The following is a 27,985-nucleotide window of genomic DNA, read 5'->3' as shown; positions in this document are numbered from 1 at the left end:
CACTGAACTGCTGATTTTCCTTCCCCTCCCCTCCCCAGAACAAATGATGCAGAGGATTCTACTTCTGTTGCCAAGTGGCTTAGAGTAAGCAAATTTTGGGCTTACCTTTTTAAGATTCGGTGGGTTTTTTACCCACCTGTGTGGCCTGTAGGCTTTTCTGCTTAACTCTGGGGCCACCTTATTTCTGTGCTTTTTTTTTTTTTTTTTCTTGGACCATGCCCTCCCCGACACTCAGCATGGTGATGCAAATCCTGCCCCCTGCTGTCTTGGGATCCTTTTTTAGACCATAAGGCTGTTTTCTTTGAAACTTTCTGATCACTGTTGATAATGTTAATCAGCATCTTGTAATCTCATGAGCGCTTCATTTGATTAATAGTTTTTATTGTTAATTTATGCTCGAGAGCAGTTTTTAGATGTGATAATCATGAGACATGCTTGAGCTGTTCTATGAAAAAATAACACATGCAGACTAGTTTCAGAGTAACAGCCGTGTTAGTCTGTATTCACAAAAAGAAAAGGAGTACTTGTGGCACCTTAGAGACTAACCAATTTATTTGAGCACAAGCTTTCGTGAGCTACACCTCACCTCATCGGATGCATACAGTGGAAAGTGTAGAAGATCTTTTTATACACACAAAGCATGAAAAAATACCTCCCCCCACCCCACTCTCCTGCTGGTAATAGCTTATCTGAAGTGATCAATGTGTAATATCATACACATTGTAAGGAGAGCGATCACGAGCTGTATCTGCAACCAGATCATGTAAATCAGTGCACAGCTGATTCAGTTAGAAATGTTTGGCTTCTGTGACATCGTCCAACTTTAAAATAAATGAATAAATAAATATGATTCAAAAGAAGCTTCTAGGAAGGTGTGAAACTTGTGCTATCCAGTCATTCATCTTAACAGGGAGTTATAACCAACCTTCTTCAAAACATTTGCATGCTACTAGTTATCTTTTGTATCATTCAGCAAGTTTTAGCCAGGAAATTTTCTTTTTCATTGTATCATCATTCATTTGAATAGCTACCAGAAGAAGTGAACTAATTTGGGGCGGTTTTGGTTTGGAGGGCCTTTGTACAATTGGAGTAAAAAAAACAAAAAAACAAACCCAATCAATTCTAACCTTTAATTTGGGTTTCAGGGGTCTTTTACTTAAATTATTGTGCTGTTCATCCATTTGGCTTCTAACAAAGAACTTTTACAAAAGATAGAATTTTACTTATTCTATCTAAGAACGTCTTGTTGATAAATTGTATAGACAATTGCTTGACCACACTTCGGTTCATTTTTTCGTTATGAAATATACTCAAGAGACCAAATAACCAGTGTCAGTCAGGGTTGTTAATATGGTACAGAGAAAAGGTTCTATACAATACCAGTCTCTGAAGAGCAGTGATGTTACGTTCACCTTACGCATAAGATGTGATTCCCAAAGTTACACCATAAAGCTATCCTTCCAGTGGTTTTCAAACTTTTTTTCTGGGGACCCCGTTGAAGAAAATTGTTGATACCCACGACCCAACGGAGCTGGGGATGAGGGGTTTGGGATGTGGGAGGGGGCTCTGGGCTGGGGCAGGGGATTGTGGTATGCGAGGGGGGTCAGGGCTCGGGGTGCAGGTTCTGGGGTGGGGCCAGGGATGAGGGGTTTGGGGTGCAGGAAGGGGTTCTGGGTTTGGGGGTGCTCAGGGATGGGGCAGGGGATTGAGGCGCAGGGTTGGGGCATGGACTTACCTCCGGCGGCTACCGGTCGGCAGCACAGTCGGGGTGCTAAGGCAGGTTTCCTGCCTGTCCTGGCACCGTGGACCACGCTGTGTCCTGGACGCAGCCAGCAGCAGGTCCGGCTGCTGGGCCGAGGCGCCCAAGTGGCTCCGCACAGTCTCACCGGCAGGCACTGCTCCCACCCCTCAGCTCCAGTGCTCAAGGTGGGGGCAGCGCACGAAGCCCCGTCGCCCCCCTGCCTAGAAGCTGCACCCACCGCTGGCCGCTTCCGGGGCGCAGCATGGTGTCGGAACAGGTTCTCACTAGCACGCCTTAGCTGGGCAGCACCACTGACGGGACTTTTAACTTCCCGGTCGGCAGTGCCAACCAGACCTGCTAGGGTCCCGGGGTGCTGAGCAAGGCGACCCAGTGCCTTGCATGCTGTGACCTAGTACTGGGTCACGACCTGAACTTTGAAAAACACTGCTTTATACCAGTGGTCTCCAACCTTTTTATGCACAAGATCACTTTTTGAATGTAAGATCAATTTAAGTTTGGTGCAGGATGGGGCTCTGGGCTGGTGCAGGGGGTTGAGGTGTGGAAGGAGGTGTGAGGTGCAGGCTCCGGCCGGGAGGCACTTACAACAGGAGGCACTCCTGGAAGCAGCTGGCTGGTCTCTGTAGCCCCTAATTTGCCGAGAATTAATGTTCTGCATAGAATTTCATTTTTTCCTGCAGATTTGGTGCTCCTGAGCTGCCGGGTGCTGCTAGCGGCTGCTGGACCTGGCTACCCAGCTTGCATGGCCCTTGTGTGGGAGGTGCGGGCACGCTGTGGTTTCTGAGTTAGCCAGCCCTTCTCGATTATATGGTGTGGCCAGGTATCCCTGTGCGGCAGCTGCTGGAGCCAGCGAGCTGTGCCCCATGGGAGAGGCAGGAGCAACAGCTGGGAGCTGCAGGGAGGGGCCGCTGCTTTCTGGGAGGGAAGAATGAGGGTGGGGAGGGCCTTGCTGGGAGGGTGTGACTGGAGCTGTTCCAGGGGTGGCCAAACCTTTAAACTGTGCGCCTCACCCCCCTCCGCCCCAATGAGCAGGCGTTGGTTGTCACTGCTCGGCAGGACAGTAACGAAGCTGCATGGAGCAGAGTCTGTGGCTGGGCTCTGGGCGGAAAGAGGGTGCAGGTGTCTGGCCCTGCAGCTGTGCTCTGTGAGGAGGAGTGGGTGCAGGTGTCTGGGCTGGGGTGGCCCCACGCAGCCCCCTCTAAAACCCCCACATAACCCTCCCAGTACACACACACACACACACTCCTCTAGCATCCCCAAATACCGTTTCCCAGCACACCTCCAACTGTACCCCCCTTCTAGCTTCTCCTCCCCCACCTCTCCCCAACAGTGACTTCTATTTGTGAACTTGAAATATGGTAACCCTACAGGGGCAGGGTGAAAAAATGAGAATTGACTAAAAGACTAGAAGGGCAGAGTTTTCTCCCACGATGTGCCCAGCTGGCACATGTGACACACCCAGACTGATGGGCTCAACAAATGCATAACAGAGAAACAGGAACTAGGTCGTCATAGGGGTTTCTTTAACTCTCTGCTCCTCGGGGAATATTTTTTGTTTTCTGCATTGTTACAGACCTAGTTGCTGACAGTTATTTTGAAATAAGTTACCAAAATAATTGAAACTGGTGTGATTATATTGTGTTATTTTGACAAATAAAATATGCAGAATTTTTAAATATTATGAGCGGAATTTTTAATTTTTTGGCACAGAATTCCCCCAGGAGTATAAATTGTTTTCTAGATTCTCCATCATGTGACACTTTCCGGATTATACAGGAGAAAAGTACAATTTGTATCTGGCAGTAGTAACAGAGGCCCTGATTCAACAAGATGCTAGAAAGTGCATCAAGCAAGTAGGCATTGATTCACTGCTTCCAAGCTTTAACAGCCAGTAGAGTAATGTAAGACATTTACTAGGGAAAATGTTATTGGCACACTATTCACAAGGGTGCTATTTTTTATATGAAACAAAACAATGTACTCTTTTCTGTTGTGAAAGTTAGCATAATTATTCCTTTCCTGATGACCAATTCAATGCTAGAATCAATATAAAATAGCTTCCAAAACCTGCATGCAATCAGGGCTTCCAGGTTTTAAGTAATAGGCTTAGCGTGATAAAAACTCACCAAAGTCGTCTTATCCACTGAAAGAAACAATGGCAGCTTAAAAAGCTATATTTTTTGGAAGTTCTTGCCAGTGTTTCTAATAATATTTAAGATGGTTAAAGCTGGAAGAAGGCTGAAAATCTGACACTCCCTCCTTTATACTCTGTACACTTTTTTGCACTTCATACACCTTGGACATTAAGAGTAGTGTGCAGTGTTGCACTTTCAGGTTTTCATACAATAGCAATACGTTGTAGTGTTTAGATTACAAACACTGAAGGGAAATGTTTAAACTCAAACTTTTTCCATTGGCATTTCCTTTATAATATATTTAAATGTGTTTTGGGTTTTGTAAAATTATTTTTATATAATCGAACTTGTGAGCCTAACTTCACTTGTGTTATGGAAACTTTAAAATTAGAATCACTCAGGAACAAGGTCATTCAGGGTCCTGTTGCTTTGCTGGCCAGGGGGCCTAACTGTATTTAGGACTAAACTTTATGTATAGACAGTTTCGTGATGGGGGAAATGTATAGTGAATCATAGGTTGCAAATTGTTCCTTATGAGCGCATGCAAAACAAATGTCAGAAAAGTTTCCATTAAAAATGAACTTTTTTTTTTTAGCATCAGTTAAAAGCTGGAAAAACATCTGACAATTGTATTTTGTAACTGAGAGAAATGAATTCTGTTCTCAACTTGAAAGAAACAAAACTCAGTGACAGGAAGGTGTTTATAGGACAATTACTTGGTGTTGCTCTTTTGTGATTGTTGACAAATTAAACACTGTACACTAAAAATTGTCTTGTATTGAACTTGCAATCCTATATGCTTTTACCATTGGGGGGAACACCTAAACAGGGATATTCATTGCTTTTACTGGCTAGTTTATTGTACTGCTAAAAGAGCTCAGACCAATAATTTTTCTTATGTTCCATTATTATTTTTAGAAAGACAGACATATCATAACATTCTGTTTACCAGTGTTATGTTTCTTCTATATATTATTATCATTATTATTTATTATTATTATAATATTTGGTTACGGTCATTTCATATTGTTAAAAATCTGTCTTGACGGGTTCCCTGTATAAATTCTTTTTGTGGATATTTTACAGTTTGCAGATACCACTATTGGGCCGTAATCTTACAAACTGTATGTAGTCCCACTGAAGTCAGTACAACTAAGTATATGCATAAAGTTAAGCATACATGTAAATGTTTGCAGAATCAGGGACTTAGTTTTCTCCTTTTTAAAATATTTATATAGTACATTCTGACTTCCTGTTTCATTCTGTTGTTGCAATTATTTAAAACCTTACCTAATTTAAGTAACCCCAGCTCTGTTACTGATATTGCATCACGAGTATGTACCAGTAGATAATAGCATTCTTATTTGAGCAGCACATGGCAAACTTCACCTAACCTATTGGATGAGAATGGATGGAAAGAATTCTATATTAATGTTCATTGCTATGCTTGACAGATGCCAGAAGAAAAACCTTGATGTAATCTGCTATAATCCCAGCGAACAATATTGAACTAGTCTCTGCACCAAAATGAAAAATTTCTCTCTCTGTTTCAGAGCCTTTGTATTGCTGTTCAGTTCTCTTGCATGTAATGCAGATTAAGCTATTCAGTGAGGATGATCTTGGGCCATCACATTTATTTCACTTAGTGCTAGAATTGAAATTTAAGGGTCATTGTCAGTCCAGTTCTGAGGGGTTTTTTTGTTTTTAAAGAAGTTCCATAAAACTTGATATAGCAATGATTGTCTTGTATGTGGTTTTTTTTAAAACTACTGTGAAAGTGTGGTTTGCTCTCTCTGTGTGGATTTAAAATACCTCTACCTCTCACACACGCTTTTTATCTGGCATAGTGCATGAGAAACAGTGCTGCATACACAAAAAGTGATATTGACCTATTTGATTTCCTTATCCTGGCAGAATGAAAAGCAAAATGTAAACAAGCAGCATCAACTGTTCAAGAAGAAATTAGACTTTGTTAAAACTGAAAGAATTTTAAATCTAAATTTCTTAACATAATCTGGTAAGGAAAACAATTTCCAAATAGAATTGTTAATATGAGTGCGTCTAAGGTGTACAACACATGGACCAAAAAAAAAAAGACCTAAGGTGGAGGAGGATTTAGAAGTTTAAGTTGTTCCCCCAATCTCTTTACCTTAATCCAGTCTCTTGATTGCCAGACTTTTCTCCCTGAAAGTTCATGACTATTTGTTCCTTTGAATTTATTTTCTCTCATATTTTCGCCTTATCTCTTTCTCTGCATTCTATCCCTTTCCCTCCTTACCTTCTAATCTTCCTCCTGCTTCCCATTCGCTTCAAGTACCATAGCTGTGTCTATTCCCTTTGACTCTCTAAATACAAACTCTCACCTTATGTTTATATTCTCCACATATCTTCTTTATTTCTTGCTGTTCCTCTCTAGCAGTCCTTCAGAGATATTGTGGCCTGATCACATGATCGAGAGCCAGGAATTTCAATGTTCAAACCCCAGCATGAATGCTGACTCTCTTTCCCAAGAGCAAGGCATTTAGGCCTTGCCTATCATATGGAAACTTGAGGGAAATTTTGCTACCTATTTTTTTTTTTATTTTTCCTCCCCCCCCCAGATGTTCTGGTTTAACTTGGATTTAAACTTGGAGAGTGGTCAGTTTGGATGAGCTATTACCAGCAGGAGAGTGAGTTTGTGTGTGTATGGGGGTGGAGGGGATGTGAGAAAACCTGGATTTGTGCAGGAAATAGCCAGACTTGATTATCATGCACATTGTGTAAAGAGTTGTCACTTTGGATGGGCTATCACCAGCAGGAGAGTGAATTTGTGTGGGGGGGTAGAGGGTGAGAAAACCTGGATTTGTGCTGGAAATGGCCCACCTGATGATCACTTTAGATAAGCTATTACCAGCAGGACAGTGGGGTGGGAGGAGGTATTGTTTCATATTCTCTGTGTATATATAAAGTCTGCTGCAGTTTCCACAGTATGCATCCAATGAAGTGAGCTGTAGCTCACGAAAGCTCATGCTCAAATAAATTGGTTAGTCTCTAAGGTGCCACAAGTACTCCTTTTCTTTTTGCGAATACAGACTAACACGGCTGTTACTCTGAAATTTGCTACCTTTGTTAGCATTGTTTCATTTGTAAAAGTGGTAGTCACAATCAACTTGATGGCATTTCTCTATCTGTATTTAATCTGATAACTTTTGAATGCTGTATCCGATCCAATTCCAAAATTTCGGGCTACCAGTAGTCAGAACTCTACTGATTTTGAGGCAGAATCAGAAAACTGGAAAGGGAAAAATGAAGGACACATGGAGCCCTTTCCTCTGTTTAGCAGAGCCACAGCTTCCAGTGCCTCTGTAATTGACTACGGATCAAAGAACCGGTTGATGGTACCCGTTAATGCCTTCCACCATAACAATATCCCTATCTCATTTCTGCTTATCCTTCCAATAGAGTTTAGTGTGTTGAACACTCTGAATGAATTATCTCCCAGACTGAAATAAGGCAATAATAATGGTGGGAAGAAATGGAATGCACATGGAACCCCTGGTGGAATTGTGGGGGACGGGACACTGAGCCTGTAGAATTCTGACATGGGGGTGAGAATGGCAATCCCTGGTATGGGAGGAGGGAAGAATGTGGGGGGGGAAATACTTAATGAAAGACATTAGAAAAATGAAATTGTTCCGTTTTGAATCATACCAAATGGGAACAACTTGGAAATTTCAATCTATTTAATTATTTCCCCTTTTTTGACCAGCTGTGGCCACTGGTTTCTGACACACTTTACAGTACTGTGCAATCTAAAGCCCTGATCCTGCAAACACTTACGCACATGCTCTAACTTTAGTACTGTGAGTTTAGAGCCTAATTATCCTGAAAATAGATCTAAACAACCAAGTAACAATTGGCAGCCTTTGAGTCATAATCCCTGTTTGCACAATAGAGGAAGAAAAGGTAATTCTGTTTCAGGTGACAGAAAACTAGTTGAGAGGTTTATAAAACAGTGCCAGAGGTTTGGGGTTTTTTAATTATTTTTTTAAAAGGTATGCTGGATACCTTGCCAGTGTCCTGAGAGAGAGTAGTTTTAGACCCTTTCAGTACTGTGCAGGTCCTGAGTAATCATGATACGCGGGGTGATTTTTAGAGCCACATGACATAATTATCCTGCTGTGGCGATTGCTAGGTTTTGTAATCCTCAATAGATGGTCAAGAATTAGCTTTAAAATGAATTGGGAAAAAAAAAATAGAGGAAAATCGATCAGCAACTATTGAGATTGCTTGATTTACGCCCCCGAAACTGCCTCTCCTTCCTTTTCAGTGTGAGGATGAACACTGGCTGAACAGGAAGTTTTCTGCAACAGATTACAACTAAGGTAGAACCTCTTCTAATCTGGCCATGTAGGATTCTATTGTTGTGTAGCTGGATCTCTGAGCCACCATTCATAATTTTGACATTTTATTTTTCATCTATGGCTTTGGGACTCATTTTAGACAAATTGAATCTTACAATATTACTTTTCTTTGGAGTTGCTTAATTTTCCTGGCAAGTTTCACCCACCATTATAGAGTGTGCTGTCCAAAAATATTGAGAGAGAGCGAGAGCGCTAATGTGCCAATATTTAAAAAGGGTAAACTGAATGATCTGAGTAACTAGTTAGCTTGATATTGATCCTGGGTGAAAACATGGAAAGGTTGATACAGGATTACATCAATAAAGAATTAAAGGATGTCAGCATAATTAATGCCAATCAATTTTGGTTTTATGGAAGATGGGAATTATCAAACAAATGACATCATTTCTGGATGAGATTACATGTTTGGTGGACTAAGGTAACTGTTAATATACTTAGACTACTGTAAGGCATTTTACGTAGTATCACGTGATGTTCTGATTTAAATATTAACACTATGTAATATTGGTGCAGTACATACTAAATGGATTATAAACTGATTAACTGATAAATCTCAGAGTGAGTGTAAACAGGGAGTCATCTTCCAGTTGAAGTGTATGAAGTGGAGTCTCTGACACAGAGGCCTATTGGCAGTTCACTGCTCTGTGTCAGCAATTCTTGTCAAGCCTGACATACTCACTACACCTAACACACTATTGTTATAATCTGTATCTAAAGGTGTCATGTAATATGTCATTGGAAAACTAATATCTCACTGATCATTAATATTCTGGTGTGATGTATATATGGTCAACACTCAAAGGATTATGCAGATGTGATGGAATTATAATTAAAATGTGTTTAAACCAGGCATGTCAGAGGGAAGAAATAAACAGCTTTTCTCCACAACGGAAAGAGGCCAACACCTCAAATCAGGTTGGCTATTTATTTGTATCAGAGATTCCAGGACGAGATCATTTGCATTGTAAAAATCACCACGGGGAAGATAGCATGGAGCCTATACCAGACAACATGGCATCCACACCAACTGGAACTTTATGTGGGGGATACATTTCAGAAGAATACATTTCAAAGGTTTACTGGACTTATGAACCCTGAAGTTATCCTTCACCCACAGAGACAAGGCAAACCAATGCCTTGAACTCTGTGGGGATCCTGGCTAAGAGCTAGTTAGGCTTTGCAGGAAAAGGAATATTGGTGAGGAAACTACCTTGAACGAAGATCCTAGCTTCTTAAGTTAGGTCTTAGCAATTAGAAAGCATATTTTTATTTTTGTTTGTTTGTCTTTGCCCCTTATACTTGAACTCACTTAAAACCTTCTCTTTTTAATTAAGTAAAGTTTTTACTTTTAATATAAACCAACATAGTGCTATAATTGAAATAAGAGTGTTTAATTTTAATTGGGGTTTGACAATTTCAGTGTATTGACTTTTTAGAAACAACAAACTTAATAACTTCTGTGAATGTTCCAGGAAAGGGCTGGGTATCACAGGGCAGACAGTTTTTTGGGACTGGGCAGGTGTTGGGATCACTCTGCAAAAAAAATAACTGGTTGGTGGAAGGTATGACTACACATCCAGGGTGTGACCTGCATGCTTCTAGGCTGGCTGTTGGTGTCAGGGCTGTGAGCCAAAGCACGATAGCTATTCCTGGGGGGGATTCTGCGCCACTGCGCAATGCAGAATTTTGCAGAAATTAATGTTGTGCACGCAGAATTTCCTTTATTTCCCCCACTGAAATGGGCTGCAGAGATTTTGGCTGCCACTAGGGGCCGCTGGACCCAGCAGAGCCTAGCTTGCAAATAGAAGACAGGGGTGGGGTGGGAACTGGAGGGTTTCCCACAGCTGCAGTTCCCAGCATACCTTAAAAGAAGGAGGCAGCAGTGCGCAGGAAACTCTGTGCAAGCCTGGGACTCAGCAACAAGTTGTTTCTCCCTCTGGATGCCTGGGCTCTGGGGAGTAGAAGGTAGGAGTGTCTGGGCTGGGGGGGTCCCTGCAGCTGGCCTCTGAGGGGTTGGGGGTGCGAGTCTGGGGTGAAGAGGGCCTTGGGTGTCTGGGGAGGGGGGACTGGCAGGAGAGTGTCTGGGCCAGGGAGGGTCCCATGGCTGTGCTCTGGTGGGGGACGGGTGTGTGTGTCTCACCTGGGGGTAGTTATGGCTGGGCTCTGGTGGGGAGGCTGAGAGTTTCTGGGCCAGAGGGGCTCTGCAGCTGGCCTCTGGGATAGAGGGGTGAAAGTGTCTGGGCCGGGGAGGGCCTCATAGCTGGGCTCTGGTGGGAGAGATAGTGTGAGGTGTTTGGCCCCCCAACTGGGCTCTGTGCAGGAGGGGGCAGAGAAATAGGAACTGGGTTGTTGTAGGGGTCCTCTCTATTCATGGGGGAATTTTGTGTGCGTCTGTATTGTTATAGACATACTTGCTGACAGGTATTTTGAAATAAATTACCAAAATAATTGAAACTAGCATGATTATATAGTGGTGTTTTGACAAATAAAATGCGCAGAATTTTAAAATATTGTGTGCGGAATTTTTAATTGTTTTGCGCAGAATGCCCCCAGGAATACATAGCATTTAAGACACCCAGGGTTTCAGGATAGGCAGTGACACAACCCCTAACTGATCTGGTTTGAATTCCAAAATGTCAGAGTCACACAGAGATCTCTTCGTGCATCAGTTCTGGTCAATATCTTTATCAGTGATCTGGAGGGAAGGAAGGAAACATAAAATAGTTCCTGGTAAAATTTTCAGATTAGGTAAAAATTGGTGGCATGGTAAATAGTTATGAGGGCAGATCATTTCTCCAGAGTGATTAAGTTCGCATGAGAAGCAGGGATTACTTGAACATGTGTCTTAATGTAGCTAAATGCAAGATCATACATCTGGGAACCAAGAATGTAGGTGTGACTTGCAGGATGGAGTACAAACAGTGGCTCAGAAAAGGACTTGGAGATCTTGGTGGATAACCAACTGAACATGAGTTCTCAGGGCAAATTGGTGGTTAAGACAGCAAACATAATCCTTGGATGTATAAAAAGGGGAATATCAAGTAGTACAGAGTTAGTGTTACATATATATAGGTTTTAGTGACAATATTACTGGAATACTGTATCTAGTTCTGGTGTCCACACTTCAAAAAGAATGCTGACAAATTGGAAATGGTTCTGAGAAGAAAGAGCTAAAAAATGATTTGAGGTCTGGGAAGCTTGCCTTACAGTGCAACACTTTAAGAAGCTCAATGTTGTTCCGTTTCTCCAAGAGAGAGTTAAGAGAGAACTTGATCACGGTCTATCAGTACCTACATGGGGAAGAGCCTTCTGATAAAGGACTGTTTAATCTAGCCAACAAAGGCATAACAAGATCCAGTGGATAGAAGCTGCAACTAGACATATTTAGAACTAAGGCACGGTTTTTTAACTCTTAGGGCAGGTCGTTGGGTAGTGATCGATCTATTGGGGATCGATTTATCGCATCTCATCTAGACGTGATAAATTGATCTCTGAACTTGCTCCCCGTCGACTCCGGAACTCCAGCTTGCGAGAGGTGGAAGCAGAGTCAACGGGGGAGCAGCAGAGGTCGACTCACTGCCGTCCTCACGGCCAGGTAAGTCGACCTAAGACAAAACATTTGATTGATCAGGAAGTGCAGGGAGGGAGGGTGAGGCGCTGATCAGAGGGGCTGCTGGCGTATTACTGTGGCTCTTTGGCAATGTACACTGGTAAATTCTGGCTCCTTCTTGGGCTCAGGCTGGCCACCCCTGCTGTAGAGTTAGGAGACTTCATGGCCTTGTGTATCTGTATTTGGTAGAATTGTTAGGTTTACAGTGCTTCCTCTCACTCATATCTTCTAGGGAGACTCCCTTACCTATGATGATTGTGCCTTTGGTAGTTAACCTCCATCCCTCAGGATTTGGAATATTCTTCCAAAAGCTGCTGTCTTGGTACTGTACAAAAATGAAAAATCATAATTAAAATAAAGTGAGAATTAAAGTCCTCGAGAGAAGCAATCACTTTGCCAAAGAAGAGTAAAGGATGTGTGTAGTGGGCGAGGGGGGAATGCACCCCCAAAACACGAAGCAAAAGAGCTAGTGTAAAAGCTGTTACACCAAACCTTGAATATGCTAAAGGAGGATTCTGCTGGAGCAGGGAGTTCTGTGAAATGAAAGCTATGAACCAAGTATATCTTTAGCGAAGTGGAGATGAAAACGTGGGATGGAGAATAAGAACATTGCAGCTAATCTCAGTGGCACTATAGGATGTATCAGCAGTGTCAGGAATCAGGGCCTGCAGGAGAGCCAGTCTCTAGGCAACCTAACAAGTGTGGCTGGCTTGTAGTAGGTTGCCTGATTGACTACACCACCCGAGGCTGTGAATACACTACACCATTTACAGTGGCGCAACTTCACCATTGTAGCTGTACTGCTGTAGTGCTTCTGGTGAAGAGTACTCCTGTTGGCTTAATAGCTAGCGCCTCTTGCAGAGGCAGGAGTTACATCAGCGGGAGAAGCTCTCCCGCTGACATAGCACTGTCTACACCAGTGCTTAAGTTGATATAACTTGCATCACTCGAGAGGTCATCTAGTCCAGTCCCCTGCACGTGTGGCAGGACTAATTTATCTAGACCATTTCTGACACGTGTCTGTCTAACTTGCTCTTAAAAATCTCCAATGATGGAGATTCCACAACATCCCTCTGCAATATATTCTAGTGCTTAACCACCCTGACAGGAAGTTTTTCCTAATGTCCAACCTAAACTGCCCTTGCTGCAATTTAAGCCCATTGCTTCTTGTCCTATCCTCAGAGGTTAAGAAAAACAATTTTTCTTCCTCCTTCTTGTAACAACCTTTTACATACTTGAAAACTGTTATCATGTCCCCTCTGTCTTCTCTTTTCCAGGCTAAACACGCCCAGTTTTCTCAATCTCCCCTCATAGGTCATGTTTTCTAGAACTTTAATCATTTTTGTTGCTCTTCTCCAGACTCTCTCCAATTTGTCCACATCCTTCCTGAAATGTGGTACCCAGAACTGGACATAATACTTCAGTTGAGTCCTGATCAGAGTAGAGCGGAAGAATTACTTCTCGTGTCTTGCTTACAACACTCCTGCTAATACATCCCAGAATGATGTTCACTTTTTTTGCAACAGCATTACATTGTTGACTCTCATTTAGCTTGTGGTCTACTATGACCCCCAGATCCCTTTCTGCAGTACTCCTTCCTAGGCAATCATTTCCCATTTTGTATTCCTTCCTAAATGGAGTACTTTGCATTTGTCCTTATTGAATTTCATCCTGTTTACTTCAGACCATTTCTCCAGTTTGTCCAGATTGTTTTGAGTTTTAATCCTATCTTCCAAAGCACTTGCAACCCCTCCCAACTTGGTATCGTCCACAAACTTTATAAGTGTACTCTGTATGCCGTTATTTAAATAATTGATGAAGATATTGAAAAGAGCCAGACCCAGGACTGATCCCTGCAGGACCCCACTCGTTATGCCCTTCCAGCATGACTCTGAACCACTGATAACTACCAGTTTTCCAACCAGTTTTGTACTCACCTTATAGTAGCTCCATCTAGGTTGTATTTCCCTAGTTTGTTTATGAGAAGGTCATGTGAGACAGTATCAAAAGCCTTACTAAAATCAAGATAGACCATGTCTGCAGTTTCCCCCCTATCCACAAGGCTTGTTACCCTGTCAAAGAAAGCAATCAGGTTGGTTTGACACGATTTGTTCTTGACAAATCCATGCTGACTGTGATTTATCACCTTATTATCTTCTAGGGGTTTGCAAATTGATTACTTAATTATTTGCTCCATTATCTTTCCAGGCACAGAAATTAATCTGACTGGTCTGTAATTTCCTGGGTTGTCCTTATTTCTATTTTTATAGATGGGCACTATATTTCCCTTTTCCAGTCTTCTGGAATCTCTCCCGTCTTCCCTGACTTCTCAAAGAAGATCGCTAATGGCTCAGATATCTCCTCAGTCAGCTCCTTGAGTATTCTAGGATGCATTTCATCAGGCCCTCGTGACTTAAAGATATCTAATTTGCCAAGTAATTTTTAACTTGTTCTTTCCCTATTTTATCCTCTTCTGATTCTACGTCATTTTCGCTGGCATTCACTATGTTAGACGTCCAGTCACCACCAACCTTCTTCATGAAAACCGAAACAAAGAAGTCATTAAGCACCTCTGCCATTTCCACATTTTCTGTTATTGTTCCGCCCCCCCCACACCACTCCCCATTGAGTAATAGGCCTACCCTGTCCTTGGTCTTCCTCTTGCTTCTAATGTATTTGTAGAATGTTTTCTTGTTACCCTTTATGTCTGTAGCTAGTTCGATTTTATTTTGTGCCTTGGCCTTTCTAAGGGCATGGCTACACTTGCAGCTGTAGAGCGCTGTGAGTTAAACCCGTCTTCAGACAACACAGTAGGGAAAGCGCTGCAGTCTGCCCACACTAGCAGCTGACAGTGCATTGGCTTGGCCACATTTGCGGCACTTGCAGCAGCATTGGGAGCGGTGCATTATGGGCAGCTATCCCACAGAGCACCTCTTCCCATTCTGGCGTTGTGGCTTGTGGGAAGGGGGTTGGGGGTGCAGGGCATTCTGGGTCCTGTCCCAACGCCCCATGATGCATCAGTTCGCATCCCAGCATTCCCTGTGCTTCCGTCCACATTTGGAGCCATCTTTCAATGTTTTTTGTACTGCGTGCTCTGTCTTCCCTTTCAGTCTGAAGGAATGGAGCCCAAGCTGCTGAGGAATATGCTGACGAGTCTCGCCGGCGCGTCATGTTTGGCAGTCGAGTTACTCCTTAAGATCCAAAGTGACAGGGAGGACTCCGATGATGATATCGACACGAGTAACGCCTATGACACGAGTTTTCTTGTGGCATTCACGGACATGCTCACCACCGTGGAACGCCACTTTTAGGTTCGGGAAACAAGCACTGAGTGGTGGGATCACATCATCATGCAAGTCTGGGATGACGAGCAGTGGCTGCAGAACTTTCGGATGAGAAAAGCCACTTTCATGGGACTGTGTCAGGAGCTCGCCCCCACCCTGCGGTGCAAGGACACGAGATTGAGAGCTGCTCTGACAGTGGAGAAGCGGGTGGCTATTGCAATCTGGCAACTCCAGACAGCTACCAATTGGTCGCTAACCAGTTTGGAGTGGGAAAGTCGACTGTTGGAATCGTGTTGATGCAAGTTTGCAGGGCCATTAATCGCATCCTGCTCAGAAGAACTGTGACTCTGGGTAACGTGCAGGACATTGTGGACGGCTTTGCGCAAATGGGTTTCCCTAACTACGGAGGGGCGATAGATGGCACGAATATTCCAATTCTAGCCCACCTAGCCTCTGAGTACGTTAATCGGAAGGGGTATTTCTCTATGGTTCTCCAGGCGCTTGGGGATCACCGTGGGTGTTTCACAGACATTAATGCAGGCTGGCCTGGACAGGTGCATGATGCATGCATCTTTCGGAACACAGGCCTGTTCAGGAAGCTGCAAGCTGGGACTTTTTTCCCAGACCAGAAGATTACCGTAGGGGAAGTTGAAATGCCCATTGTGATCCTTGGAGACCCCGCTTACCCTTGTGCTGTGGCTCATGACACAGGGAGCCTTGACAGCAGCAAGGAGCAGTTCAACAACAGGCTGAGCCGGTGCAGAATGACTGTGGAGTGTGCTTTTGGTTGTTTAAAGGGCCGCTGGCGCTCTCTGTATGAGAAGCTGGACCTGGCCAATGACAGCATCCCTGCCGTTATATCTGCATGCTGTACCCTCCATAACATTTGTGAAGGGACGGGTGAACAATTCACTCAGGCATGGAACTCGGAGGTTCAACAAGTGGAGGCTGAATTTGAACAGCCAGAGAGCAGGACTGTTAGAGGGGCCCAGCGCGGGGCTGCAAGGATTAGGGATGCCTTGAGGCAGCAATTTGAGGCTGAAGCCACCAATAATGTCTGGTGCACTGCACGGGAGTGAAGTGTTGTGGTTCCAATGTTAGTAGGAATCTGTGTTTGCTAAGCTGACTTGCAGTGCCTGTTGCTTTCCTGGGCTAAGGTATCTTTTACTTTATGCAATAATAATGAATGTTTTCCAACCCAAAAAATCCATTTATTGAAAAGAAACACAACTGCTTGGGAAACAGAAAGGGCAAAGGGGTGGTGTGGTAAACGGTAAAATCACAGATTTCCATATGTCCTGTCTGGAGTGCTGTGCAATGAGTGCTGCACTTCAGGATGGCTATACTGCATGGTGATGGGGGTTGAGTGCAGTGGTTAAGGGTTGTAGTTTTCAGGGCTGGGTGGTGAAGCTACAGGTGTTAGAGGCAGCTGCTGGCGGTAAGAACCTGGATGTTGGGGAAAGTGGATTGGAGGTGACATGGGGGCACAAGGGAAGAGTTTTGGGACAAGGGCTGCAGGGGGGGCGGGCTCGGTAGTAGTCCGCCTGCATGGCTACGAGCGCCTGGATAAAGTCCGCTTGGCGCTCCATTATTCTTATCAGCCGCTCCATGCTTTGGTGCTGGTGATCCGTTGGCAGAATGCGGATTGTCCTTTCGCTGTCCCGCCACTCCTGCACTTTCTGATTTTCATTACTTGAATGACGCATTACTTCATGCAACATGTCTTCCTTGCTTTTACTTGGCCTCTTTCTGATTCTTTGGAGTCTTTCGGCCGGTGATAACACGGACGGCTGAGATCTCAAGGTTGCATCTGTAAAGGCAAAATGCAACACTTAACAGAGGCAGCATTGTTCACAGCAGACAGAGCAATGATTTCCTCCATACTTAAGGGCAAGCACAGTCTACACAATTGCATAATTTGGCCATCCCAAAGCGAGCATACATAACCCATGGGAGCCCCAAAATGGTGAGTAAGCACAGGCTCAAGCTGACTAATGGTTTCACGGCTGTACTGTCCTCTGGGTTTCTGTGCCTTGGGGAGAGCCAACAGCGGCAGAGGGCCCCTATACTGAACACTGTCCCCACATTTTCCACAGGAGTTCGTCCTGGAAGATATTTCTCTGCTGAGGGTGATCTGGGAAGCAAGGGAGGGTCTTCTACTGCAATGCAGCTTCCGCCCTGGGCCATATGCAGCTTGCCTGTGTACAGCAATGGTCCCCCCCACCCCTCACGGCACAGGAGCACAGACAAGTTAGCCTTACTGGGACAAGGACCACAGGTTTCTTTCTTCCAAGAAACCTGCGCAAGTGCTTTGCCCAAGTTCTGGCTGAGACCTTTGAAGAGATCACTGAGGCCGATTACTATATGTGAGAGAGCACATCAATGCCCTATTCTGCACCTAGGCATGCATGCATGCAGACCTAACCCTCCTTGCCCCAAGAGCCTGCAGCGAATAACTTCCTTCCCAAAAGAAAAGCCACTTATCAGGAACCTCCACTGGTGTTTGTCCTTCCCTAGGCACCGGCCGCCACAACTGGCTACCTTCCTCCTGGCTTGAGAACAGCTCTTGGCTGCATGCATCTAGAGATTCCGGGGTGTCTTCCTCCACCTCAGCACCCTCACTCCCGCTTTACTCTTCCTCCTCATCCTGCCTTGTTGCACTGGCCTCTGAGGTGTCCATGGTGGTGCTCGGAGTGGAGGTGAGGTCGCCCCCAAGTATCGTGTCCAGCTCTTTGTAAAAACGGCAGATCGCGGGGGCACCACCGGAATGCCGGTTTGCCTTGCGGGCTTTCTGGTAGGCACTCCGCAGCTCCTTCACTTTAATCCTGCACTGCACAGCGTCCCAGTCATGGCCTCTTCCATCATGTCCCTTGATATCTGCCCAAAGGTATCGTAATTCCTACGGCTGCAGCGCAGCTGGGACTGGACAGCTTCCTCCCCCCAAACACTGATGAGGTCCAGCACCTCGCCATTTCTTCATACTGGGGCTCGCCTGTCGCGTGGCAGCATGGTCGCCTGGAAAGATTCGCTGAGAGCACTCCACGCCTAGCTGAGCAAACAGGAAGGGGATTTTCAAAATTCTCCGAGAATTTAAAGGGCGGGTTTGACGGTTGGTCACCCGAGGGCAGGGCAGTAGAGTTCAAAGTGATGACCAGAGTGGCTAGAACAGGCATTGTGGGATACCTCTGGAGGCCGATCAGAGCGCAATATAGGGCCAGGGCATCCACACTGACGCCATAGTGCTCCAGCGGGGGCGCAGCAAACATTATTCCGCTCGCCGAGGTGGAGTACCAGCGGCGCTGTAGCTGCGGAGTCAGAGCACTCTACGTGCCTTGCCAGTGTGGACGGGGAGTGAGGTACAGCGCTCTGGGTGGTTTTATTGTGCTGTAACTCACAAGTGTAGCCAAGGCCTAATTTTGTCCCTACATACTTGTGTTGTTTGTTTATATTCATCCTCTGTAATTTGACCTTTTCTTCCACTTTTTCTAGGACTCTTTTTTTATTTTTAGATCATTGAAGACTTTCTGGTTAAGCCAGGGTGGTCTCTTGCCATACTTCCTGTCTTTCTTATGCAGTGGGATAGTTTCCTCTTGTGCCCTTAATAACATCTCTTTGGAAAACTGCCAACTGTCTTCAATTGTTTTTCCCTTAGACTTGCTTCCTATGGGATCTTACCTACACAGCTGTATCAAAGTAATTTGTAATGTAGACATAGCCTCAGTGGTTGGAAGAGTCAGACCACCAGCAGTCCAGCAGTTACTCAAAGCTTTTGCCCATGGCTGGCAAAGCTGCTGTTCCTGCCTTGGACCCAGCCCTGTACCTGTCTTGCCTCACTCCAGCAAACCCATTTCTGACCCTTGGCTCCAATTCCTGACTTCTTACTCCAGCTCTCACCGTTGGCTCTGGCCTCTGACTCCAGTTCTGACTTTAGGCTCAGACCCTGACTCCAGCTGTGACCCTTGGCTCAGGCATCTAGCCTCTGACTCAGGTTTTGACCCTGGGCTCTTATGTCCTGTTCTAACCATTAGGCACAACCGCCTACATCCCAGTCCCTGACAGGAAAGGATGGTAACACAAATGCCTTAGTTTAATAGCAGCTCTATATACCATCAGCAAGGCCCAAAATAGAATCTGTGGGCTTACTGGCAACTAGTGAGATCACCCAGGTCAGGCAATACTGAAATCCTGACCTTTATAGTCACAGTCCAGAATTGCAGGGAAGACTAGTTAGAAAGCCATCCCAATAGCCTAGTGTGTCATTGGTGAGGGGCTTGACTCACTATGGAGGGGTCTACCTTACAAAGAGAGGGGTGGAAGTCCCTGAGGTAGTAATAGCCATCCTGCTAACATGGCAATATGAGTGTATGTGTTGCGAGAGCAACCCATAGGTAAGTTCTGAACCTCTCATCAGCAATGGCCTAGTCCCTGAATTTCTTGGGTAAACTCCACACACACAAACACACTGTCTTCAAAACATTTTTTGTACACTCAGGTGTACTACTGCAACTTTATTTGAGTTGTGTGCAAACCAACTATTGTCATTCAGATGAGTTAGTCACAGCTGGGAGAGAGTCCACAACAGGCTGATCATATAGAATGTGCAGAGATAAGTATCCTGTTGGTCGATTTCATGTTTGGTAGACATCAAGAATGCCTTTCTTCTTCTTTTTTTAATTATATCTGTTGGCAAAATCTTCATGTTCCATTCTCATTTTATTGCTCATATTGTTACTTAAAAATCAATAAGTTCCAAGCAGTTACAAGTAACAACACATTAACCGCCACGTGTGTGTACATAATATGGGTGGGAAGGATTAGTGCAGGAAGAGAGGGGATGGGTTTTTAAAGTGCCAAGAGATTGTTATAAAGAGGAAAGATGGGAAAAACAGACATGTAACACTATACAAAAATGCTTTGAGTGGCCTTTGAACACTTAATTGTTTATAATTGGGTATATTCTGGTTTTTTTTAATCGAGAAGGTTGGAAAATACCTGTCAAATTATGCAATCCAGTTTGCTCATTTATGTGGGATAATGATAAAGGAAGAACCTGCATGTGTTTACTCAAACCCAGGTTAGATAAATGCATTTTATCTGGTTCTAGTTTGTACAGGGTTTTTATCTCTATACAAGTAACACTGTATAGGATAAACATTCCTCTGTCTCTCCAGTAATAATAATCTCTGTCCTTCTTTGTACAAGTACATTGATTAAAAAATGCTGCATATGATTCAGACACCACCTGTCCCAGTATTCCAGATAGGTCAAAGCTGATCTTTCAACAACAACGGAATAGAAGGCATGAGAAAATTATATAAACAAAGACTTTCAGCAAAATATACACAATAGAGTGCTGTAATGGAAGTTTACTGTTGATTATCTATGTAGCAAGGGTGGTGGTGCTCAGGATACGTATACAGTAGCAAAACAAAAGAACAGCAGGGCAAAGTGTGGAGAAGGCAAACTCTTTGCTTCGTTTTAGCTGATGTTCAGTTCCTCTATTTCAGGAGCACCATATATTCCAAAAAATAAGAAAAAAGGTGATGGCTATGAAAATAATAGAAAGGCAGTGGTGTAATTGTTTATGTACATGACTCAGGAACCCTGGCTCTGGTTCAGGAGCCTTGGATGGAATTTGGGATTACAAAGGTGGCCCCCTTAATCCTGGGACTGCACTGTGTTGGGCCATTCACCAAGTACAAGTGAGAGTATATTTAGAGCTGTTCTAATTTGCTCTGGTTGCCCATGATTTTATAGAGCTCTATGGCAGCTGTGTGTCATCTAGCTGTAGTGATGCCTCGGACATGACATGCACCCTGTGACCAAGTGGGAATTGTCTTTAATCTTTATATGAATCATAAGTGTGCCTCAGTTTCCCTCTGTATGTGGAATTATTAACCAAGTGGGTGCACAAGGGTTAACACTGCTCCTGGAACAGTGCAGGGGGTGGGTGGGTGTGATCTTGCTGTCCGGGGTGGGGTGAGGATGGAAATGATTAGGATCATTGAAGAACTGACTGAAACTGGCTCAGATTAACAGAAGGTCTAGCAAGACAAAGAAATGCTCCAAGCACCAAACAGTCAACACATACCAGCAGAAAACGCTGGCAGGTGGGACTTGTCAACTGAGCTGGAGAAAACAAAGGAGGGTTTTTTTTGGGAGGGACTCAGGAGCCTGACCCATATTGGAGGGGGAGAGAGCCAGAGATGGAGTGCAGCCCAGCTTGGCTGGCCCATCAGGGCACTGGTTTGACTAAGGTGGATTATGGCTTAATGTCTGCCTTTCTGTGTTAGCCTAAGGACTGTAAAATTTTGTATGCCAGGTGACAAATAAATTGTTACCTTGTTTTACAAAGGCTTCCTGTATCCCTGTGAATACTCACTGAGAGCACTGCACCCTGAGGGGATACAGAACAAGCCTCCCTAAGTAGTTTGGCTTGGCTGGATTTGCTGCAGGGAGCCATGGAGAGACAGGGAATGTTAGTACTGACCACTCAGTCTTGGAGGCCACGGACCTGCACCTGTGGAACTGTGAGAGTCCTTGGGGCCTAGCACACTAAAGGGGTCACTCCCAGGAGACTGGTGACAGGCTGGGGCCTGGACCAGACCCAGTGACTCCATGACACCCTCTATGCTAGTCACAGGCATGGATGGTAGGTGGTAACTTAGTAACTATAATGATGATTCTGTGCCTCCTGATGATCTCTCTTCACTGAAGCAATCCTTCTCTGATCAGCCAAACCAACTTTAGGGCAAGTTTGCACCTGTGGGATGGTGCAAAGCTAGTTTTAATGTACTAAATGGTATCTGCTAACATTGTATGGGTGCACCACTCTGCACCATTTAAACCTGCTGATACCCTGTAGATACGCTGAGACATGGTACTGTAGCCACTTGAGTTTTTAGAACTGTGTTTTGGCAAGCTTGTCTGTTAACTCCAGGCAGATTGTTTGAATCTGTTTAATAGACAGTCCTGTCATTGATTCTCTAAAAACAACATAAAGTAGCCTGTGAACCAGGTCTGATTAAAAAGACAAAGTTTCATGGGATCAATTCTCCTTGTCTGTTTAGTGGAAGTGTTGAAACCTCTGAGTGTTCACTGAGAGCTGATGCAGCAAAGCACTTTAAACATGTGTAGTCCCATTTGACTTCAATGGGAATACTCCTGTGCTTAAAGATACGCACATATTTAAGTGCTTTGATGGACTGGGGCCAGAGGACTCAGAGCCTTGCAGGCTTGATCTTTATATGAACAAAATATCTAAGAAAAGACCTAGGTATGGGTGCAACAATAACTGTATTGAGAGAAACTTTCAATGAGGGTGATGTAGTGAGACTGTGAAAGAGAGACTAGAAGAAGAGCTCTGTGTAAGCTCGAAAGCTTGTCTCTCTCACCAACAGAACTTGGCCCAATAAAAGATATTACCTCATCCACTTTGTCTTTCTAATATCCTGGGACCCACGTGACTACAAAAGCATATATGGAAAAAATGTAGAACGTTGTGAATTTACTCTTCCCTAATGCCCTTGGTGAACCCTCCCTCCCCCTCCACATCAGTCATCTGTTCTCACTTTGTAGCTAGGATAGGGTAGTTGCGTGATGAATTGTATCACATTACTAAGAGTTCATTATTTTTACAAAATATCTTACAGAATATTCACTGCTATTAAGTATTATAAAAAATGAAACCTAGAATACATTGGGTCAGAATTACATTTGTCCATGCTATCAGTGTAAAGCAATTATAATGTTGCTTGAAAAACTGAATTTGGTAACTTCCTGAGACTTGGGGCATCTTCATTACATAAGAATGGCCATACTGGGTCAGTCCAAGGTCCATCTAGCCCAGTTTGCTGTCTTCTGACTGTGGCCAATGCCAGATGCCACAGAGGGAATGAACAGAACAGGTAATCAAGTGATCCATGCCTTGTTGTCCATTCCCAGCTTCTGGCAAAATATACGTACATATAAATTGCCTGGGATTATGTCATTATAAACGTCATACTTACTTTTATTCTTCATATCCCTTGAATGTATGCTCTTGTAAGTAAATATGTACAGTAAAAACTTTGTTATGTAATGTGTTTGGGAAATGGGGGGTGCCGGTAAGTCAAAAATTCCGGTTAACTAAGAGAGAGGGAGTTTGGGTGCAGGAGGGGCTGGGGATTGTGGTGCGAATGTGGGCTCTGGGAGGGCGTTTGGGTGCAGGAGGGGTTTCGGGGCACCGGATCTGGGCGGCGCTCACCTCAGGCGGCTCCCCGCAAGCGGCGATATGTCTTTGCTGCTCCTAGGCGGAGGCGCACCCAGGCAGCTTTGTGTGCTGCCTCTGCCTGCAGGTGCCACCCCCACAGCTCCCATTGGCTGTGGTTCCCGGCCAATGGGAACTGCAGAGCCAATGTGCGGGGCAGGGTGGGGGCAGTGCACAGAGCCCCCGTCACTGTTCCTCCGCCTAGGAGCAGCAGAGACCTGTCACCATTTCCAGGGAGCCACGCAGAGCCAGGTAGGGAGCCTGCCAGCCCTGCACCAACCAGACCCTATTAAAGATCAGATGCCGGTTTATAGAGCTTTCAGATTGGTAAAGTGCTGGATAACACAGCTTTTACTATAGCTGTGTGGAGGGGTTGTTTTATCAGCTGTGTGGAGGGGTTGTCCTATTGCAACAGGAGAATGGGAGTGGAACAGTTACATTAGCTCACCTATGTTTTGAACACAGTAGAGAAAGTACAACTAATGCTTAATACCTATTTTTCTGCTTGGAAAATAGGATAGCATGTTCCAGTAGTTGCAGATGCTTCAATTGCATAACATTCAATGATGATAAAAACACTGAATTCAAGTTCTCTCTTTTGGTAATATAAGAATGCTAATCTAGGTCATCAAGAGTCTGCTCAGCAATAACTGGACTATTCTTTGGTCCTAAATACAATATTTGGCACCAGCGGACACACACTTACTGTTCTCTGCTTTGGAAGGTAGTCTCCACTTTTAGGGGAAAACAAAACAATCCAAGAGCCACATTTTCTGCAGAGAGAGCTTTTGTGTTTACGTTTTTTATTTATTTATTTGCAGTGTGACTCATCTAGTATGTACCAAGGGCTCTGTAAAAACAATGTTGTTTACTTACTAAAGCAGAAGGTTTAGAATGTTGAAACACATGGAAGATTTTTTTTAAAAGACTAATTTCAGGTTCAGTTTTGGAAGGTGGAGGAATGTTTTTGTTTTGTTTTTATTGTGGCTAGAAAGTAAAGCTGTGTTTTCTCCTTTGTTTATTATAAGATATTTGCCTCAGAACTAAATACAAGTTAACTCTTGATTCACTGCACGTATTGCAGGATTCTACGGTAACCTGTCCAAGCGAGGCTGGTGCTAGAACAAAATTAATCTGGTATCTGTCAGTATTATACTTTAAAGATGTTGGCTTTTGTCTGTAAAAAAAGCACCCAAAAATGCTAAAAGTTTTAGAAAACATGGCTTATGAAGGAGAGGATAAAGGGTAGAGGGAAAAAATGATGATGGGGTAGCATTCTAATGGGCTATAAATACATGTCATAAGAAAAAGACACTCAAATTTGGCCATGTTATAAATTTCTGTCTAGAAAAGAATCTCAATTTGGACATGCTTAGAGATTTGTTAGTTTGGCAGCTGAAGTCTTTGAAGATTCCATCTGCACTGAGCATGCTCCGTTTCCTCGTAGCTCCAGTGTGCCAGCCATAATGTGCATGCACCATCCCCATAAAGCAACTGAGCGTGCTCTGTCCCCGTGTTGCAGGCAGGATTTTGTATTTTTTTAAAGAGTAAATATGTGCAATGTGCTCCTTTTTTAACCAAAAAAACAAAGAAACAAAAAAAAACCCACAACCAACCAAACAAAAAACCTTTCACCTTTGCTTTTAAATTGCATAATGCAGTGCCTCTTGTGTTAAGTAACTCTGCCTAATGCAGGTCTTTAAAATAGTTAAATGTATTTTTGTTTTTCAGCTTTGCAAGTAAGGAAAATGAATCCATCAGTGTGAAAAGTGATAAAAAGGAAAGAATGCTTCTCCCTGAGCTGTTAAAGGTATGATTTTATTTGTTAATTTTCACTGAGCCAGTGTTTACTGCTTGCCTTCCTCCTTCCCCCTTTTTAAGTAGTATTATTAGTACTGTTGTTATTTAATATTTTAACGGTGGTGTGCCTAGAGGCCACAGTCAGGAATTGAGTCTCCACCGTGCTAGGCACTGATACACAGAACAGGACGGTGTCTGCTTCAAGCCCCTGATAGAAAGTTTACTTGGTCGTGCCTCAGTGAAAGGGGCTGGACTTGACGACTTCTTGAGGTCCCTTCCATCCCTACATTTCAATAATTCTGAAGTCCCTACCCTTGCTTACAATCAAAATCAATGCAAATTTAATGCTAATGAAACATGCAGGATTCACAGTCCTGGAGAAGAAAGTTATAATTTTATCCAAGGAACAGGAATTTTGCCAAGTGCCTCCCTAATGATTCTTCCATGTGAACTAGAAGTACCAGTCTTCCCTATGAAGTGATGGCTTCATTTTAAAACAAACAATCTTGAGGGGCTTCAAATCACACAAGTTACCAACCAAAACAACTGTATGATCTTTCTGCTGTAATCCTTGTCCTCCTCTTCTCCCTCGTTACCAATGTTAAACATAAGAACGGCCATACTGGGTCAGACCAGTGGTCCATCTAGCCCCGTATCCTGTCTTCTGACAGTGGCCAACATCTCATGCTTCAGAGAGAATGAACAGGACAGTTATTTAGTGAGTCATCCCCTGCAGCATCTCAGAGGTTTAAGGTCATGGGGTTGTGTCCCTGATTATCTTGGCTAATAGACATTGATGCACATATCCTCCATAAACGTATCTAATTCTTTTTTGAACCCATTTATAGTTTTGGACTTCACAACATCCCCTGGCAGTGAGTTCCACAGGTTGACTGTGTGTTGTGTGAAGTACTTCCTTTTGTTTTCTTAAACCTGCTGACTATTAATTTCATTGGGTGACCCCGGGTCTTGTGTTATGTGAAGGGATAAATGACATTTCCTTATTCACTTTATCCACGCCATGCATGATTTTATAGATCTCTATCATATCTTCCCTTAGTCTTCTCTATTCCAAGCTGAACATAGAATCATAGAATATCAGGGTTGGGGGTTGGACCTCAGGAGGTTATCTAGACCAACCCTCTGCACAAAGCAGGACCAATCCCCAGTTTTTTCCCCAGATCCCTAAATGGCCCACTCAAGGATTGAACTCACAACCCTGGGTTTAGCAGGCCAATGACCAAACCACTGAGCTATCCCTCCCCCCCCACAGACAATTCCAGTCTTTTCAATCTCTCCTCATATGGAAGCTGTTCCATACCCCTAATAATTTTTGTTGCCCTTCTCTGTACATTTTCTGATTCTAATATATCTTTCTTGATATGAGGTGACCCTTCATCTTACTGTGTCTTAATTTATGCCCCAATCCTGCAAAAGGACCATTAGTCTCATGTGATCAGGACCTTCTATTGTAAGAGGTTTGGGATAGGAACACTGTTTTGCCTGCAGAGTGCCAGTCATGTTTATTTCACGGTATATATAATTACATACAGTGCTGCTACTCTCTGTGCAACTTTTCTCAAGATTGCCTCTGCCCCTCCGTACCTCAGCCCTGATCAAGTGGGATGACTTTTAGGGGTAAGAAGGCAGTTCATTCTCTAGTCACATCCATTCAATTTTTGGTGTGTCTGCTCAGACAGTTCATGAGAGTACAAGTTAGTGCAAACTATGGTGTGGACACCTGTCATTTCAGGTAGGCCACTGCACAGAAGATGACTTTCAGATGCTACAGACTTGCACTGCATTTATTATTGCTGAGTGTTGAAAATATAAGAGAAAGAAATGGACCTTTCCCAAAAGACTTACAATCTATGTCTGACCTACAATACGGACACAAAACATGCTAGTGAACCAGGTGAGATACATTCTCAGAACAGTGGCTCTTTTCTTCCTTTTTTAAAAAACATACACACACCCAATATCTTTCTACAGTGGATTATTGGTGAAAAGCTTTACATAAGAAGTTGGTTTGAGGAGGGATTTGAATGAAAAGAGAGGGTGTTTGGTGTGTCTGAATAGAACTGTTAGAAGTATAAGGGGTATATAGGATGAAATATGAAAATGAGATGGTTTCTAAGGGAAAGAATGAGCAGGATGTGTGGGTGGAGCAAAGGGACCATCAGTTGTTTGAACCGGCGACCTAGTGGTTTCTTGTTTTTACTGATGATTGTGTTATCCTGGTTTAAAACAGAACAAAAAACCCCACCAAACCTCATTTGTTTTTTACCTTGCAAAGAATAATACTAATTCAGCAATTATCATTTTGGTTATAAGTCTATTGTAATTTACAGCAAATAATGAAATTCTCTATGCAGAGTCTGCCTCAGCCATCTTTTCTGCAATGTTATACTAAAGATTGGTGTGAAAGAAAATTCTGTCAGAGGGTTCTGGCTGTAAGGAATCTAAACTTAAATACTCTCCATCATGTTGGTAGAGTTCCTTGTTTAATAATTTCACAAGCTGTGGTTTTATAATGTGCATTACATTATTTCTTGTGGTAATTCATTGTGCCTGTGTCTGAGAGTTGGCTTTGAAAAGAAGGAGCAGTGTTCATATTGTCAGAATGCTGGACATTTGCTGGATATCTCAAGGATGTCTGTGAAGTTACAGTTAAACTGCTCTTCCTCAGTGCCCTTATGTGACTTACCTGGTGGGTCCTTAGAGCATCCCTGGATGTTTCTTTCTA

At 43.7% G+C, this 27,985-nt stretch overlaps 1 protein-coding gene across 7 annotated transcripts in view; it reads left to right on the top strand.

Moving 5' to 3' along the window:
• Positions 1-27,985, top strand: part of CRYBG3 (crystallin beta-gamma domain containing 3) — a 145,436-nt gene that overhangs the window by 25,111 nt on the left and 92,340 nt on the right. For 6 of the 7 annotated variants that reach the window (XR_012154202.1, XR_012154203.1, XR_012154199.1 and 3 more), the window contains exon 2: positions 25,171-25,249. Coding sequence is in view for 3 of the 7 variants with exons in the window: in XM_073305192.1 (XP_073161293.1) it covers positions 25,171-25,249 (79 nt within the window). In the remaining 4 variants the exon portion in view is untranslated. Of the gene's footprint in view, positions 1-25,168; positions 25,250-26,992; positions 27,155-27,985 lie in introns of those variants that run through there. The other variant, XR_012154204.1, reaches the window with a different exon arrangement.

This window comes from Lepidochelys kempii, chromosome 1 (genome assembly GCF_965140265.1).
Source record: "Lepidochelys kempii isolate rLepKem1 chromosome 1, rLepKem1.hap2, whole genome shotgun sequence".
Classification (NCBI taxonomy): Eukaryota; Metazoa; Chordata; order Testudines; family Cheloniidae; genus Lepidochelys; species Lepidochelys kempii.
The sequence above is the reverse complement of the archived record's forward strand: the minus strand, read 5'-3'. Positions and strand labels throughout refer to the sequence as shown.